Genomic DNA, 2,664 nt, shown 5'->3' with positions numbered 1-2,664 from the left:
CCGAGGTCGAGAGCCCCGAGGTCGAGAGCCCCGAGGTCGAGAGCCGGGGCTAAGGGAGCGGGAGTCTCACAAGAGCCCAGCTCGTAGTTGGACCGGTTACTGGAAAGACGCAAGAGGCGGGCACTTCCGCGGAGGCCAGCAGCAGCCGGCCGCGGACCACCGCGTGGCAGGTGCCGCCGGGACAAGCAGCCGCGGAAGCCCGAGCCCCGGCTCGGGGAGCAGAGCAAGAGGTGGCGGCGGGAGGCGCGGCGCGCGGCGCTGGCTGGCGGCCGGTCTCCCAAAGGCCCATTTCTGCTGTAAGTCCGGGGGGCGCCCGGCTCCCGCTCGGGCAGCGGCGCCGGCGGAGGGGGTCGGGCCACCCCGCGAGCTGGGGGCAGGGGAGAGGCGCGGGGCGGCGGGGGCGGCGGGGGCGGCGGGGGCGCCGGGGGGTGCGGCCGGAAGCGCCCAGGGTTCCGCGCGGCCGCCCAGGAGCGCGCCCGCCGCGCCGGCCGGGGGACGAGCGGGGAGCGGCGGCCGGGGCGGGGCCGAAGCTCTTCCTGGGCCGAGTTTCCGGCTCCGGGTCCCGGGAGGCGGACCGCCGGGCCACAGGCGGAGCCAGCGCTCCGCCGCGGCTTTCGGACTCGGACCATGGCCTCGTGCAGGTGGCCCTGGCGGCGCTGCTGCTCCTGGAGGCCGGCGGCCCGGAGCCCCGGGCCCGCCTCGCCTGGCCGCGCAGGGCCGCCCGGGCCGCCCTCCGCCGCGGACGCTGGCGCTCAGGTGAGGCCCCGAGGCGCGCGCGGGGCGGTGGGGCGCAGAGGTCACAGCGCCAATGACAGCTGCGCGGCGGAATGAATGGGAGCTGGCGGCACGTGCGTCGGGGCGGGGGGCCGCGCTGCAGGGGGCACCTCGGACCCGCTGGGGGGGCGTGCAGCGGCGGGCGCGGGGCGTCTCCCTGAAGTCGGGACGCCCGGCTGGAGCCTGCAGAGCGTGGCCCCGGGGACCCGGGGGGAGGGCGGGGGGGGGCCCGGGGGAGCTTGGGGCGGGAGAGCTGAGCAGCTCGGGGGGCGGGGGGGGGGGCAGTGCGCGGCGGGGGGTAGTCAGGTCGCCTCCTGCCGCACGGAACCCCTGAAGCCTGGAGACCCCGCTGCAGTGCTTCCCTTTCGGATTTCAGCCGGGGCTTGGGGAGATCAGGTCTTCATTGGGATTTTAGAGCAAAAGGTGCTTTGCTCCGGCTCAAGAGACCAGGAGGGCTCGGCGCAGGCGGTCTTGTGCAGAATCAGGGCTGATGCTCAGGGTGGACCGGACTTCTGCCGGCCGTACAGTCGTTGCTTCCCCGGAAGGGCGCTGGAAGGAGAAAAGGTCTGAGGATGTCAGGAGCAGAGAAACTTTGAACTTTGATTGAATGTGACGTCTTGAAGTGGAGTCAGAATCTCAGCGCTAACCGTGACTACGTGTCTCTCTCCTGGGCTGCTCTTGGGCCCAATCTCTTTTTTCTCCATTTCCGGCCAGTTTATTTAGCCCCTATAAATGGACACGTTCTGGGTCTCCTATGCGTCTCTCCTGCACTCTGCAGTGATGGACTCTCACGTGTCATAGAGTAGGCCCATTCTGTTTAGAACGAAATCTGTAGACTCCCTGTCCTTTTTAGAGACTTCCAACAGTCACAGAGTAATTACAGTGGGAACCCGTCATCCGCAAAGTCTTCTATTACTTCCACAAAGGACTCGTCTTTTTTCACTTGGCTTTGGGACACTTCGTATTCCCATGAATTCCTCAGACACCATTTACCTGTATGAAATACGTAGCATTTACAAATGTCTCCTTTGTACCAACATGGATACATATCACAACTTATCCAGAATAAATATTTGGAGAGAGATGACTGCCTGGGTCAGCAGGCAGTCACCAAAAAGAGAATTTGGGAAAACAGTCTCAGATGCATTTCAGTACTGTCCTAACCAGATTTCATATATTTCTAGCATCACAGATGAAGGTATTATTTGGAGAGATGCTTGCACCCACCAGGTGATAGCACTGGATACTTCTTGCTCCTTTTTGTTTATTCATTTAAATTAATGCACAGTTTTGTATTAGTTTCAGGTGTGCAATGTAGTGATTTGACAGTTCTGTACACTGTGTGCTTATCATAAGTGTACTCTTGATCCTTTTCACATATTTCACCCATCCCTCACTGACTTCCTCTCTGGTAACCATCAATTTGTTCTCTATGAGTAAGAGCCTGTTTTTTTGTCTCTTTTTTTTCTTTGTTCATTTGTTTCATGAATTCCACATGTGAGTGAAATCATTTGGTATTTGTCTTTCTCTGACTTATTTCAGTTAGCGTTATATTCTCTGGCTCTCTCCATGTTGTTGCAAGTGGCGAGATTTCATTCTTTTTAATGGTTGAGTAATATTCCATTGTATATATATCACATTTTCATTCAATGGAGACTTGATTTGCTTCCGTATTTTGGTTATTGTAAATAATGCTGCAGTAAACCTAGGGGTGCGTATATCTTCTCAAATTAGTAGTTTTTGTACTCTCTGGGTAAATACCTAGTGGTGGAATTACCAGATCATATGGTAAATCTGTTTAATTTTTTGAGGAAACTATACTATTTTCCATAGTGGCTGCATCAGTTTGCATTCCCACCAACAGTACACAAGTGTTTCTTTTTCTCCACA

The 2,664-nt window shown here is 57.9% G+C and overlaps 1 protein-coding gene across 7 annotated transcripts in view; it reads left to right on the top strand.

Moving 5' to 3' along the window:
• The first annotated feature begins 157 nt into the window (after positions 1-157).
• The window catches only part of PDSS1 (decaprenyl diphosphate synthase subunit 1), a 47,876-nt gene continuing 45,369 nt past the window's right edge, over positions 158-2,664 (top strand). For 6 of the 7 annotated variants that reach the window (XR_008665244.1, XR_008665245.1, XM_055331358.1 and 3 more), the window contains exon 1: positions 581-756. Coding sequence is in view for 4 of the 7 variants with exons in the window: in XM_055331358.1 (XP_055187333.1) it covers positions 628-756 (129 nt within the window). In the remaining 3 variants the exon portion in view is untranslated. Of the gene's footprint in view, positions 297-580; positions 757-2,664 lie in introns of those variants that run through there. The other variant, XM_055331357.1, reaches the window with a different exon arrangement.

This window comes from Nyctereutes procyonoides, unplaced genomic scaffold, assembly GCF_905146905.1.
Source record: "Nyctereutes procyonoides isolate TBG_1078 unplaced genomic scaffold, NYPRO_anot_genome, whole genome shotgun sequence".
Taxonomy (NCBI): domain Eukaryota; kingdom Metazoa; phylum Chordata; class Mammalia; order Carnivora; family Canidae; genus Nyctereutes; species Nyctereutes procyonoides.
Note: the sequence above shows the minus strand (reverse complement) of the source record. Positions and strands in the feature narration are given on the sequence as shown.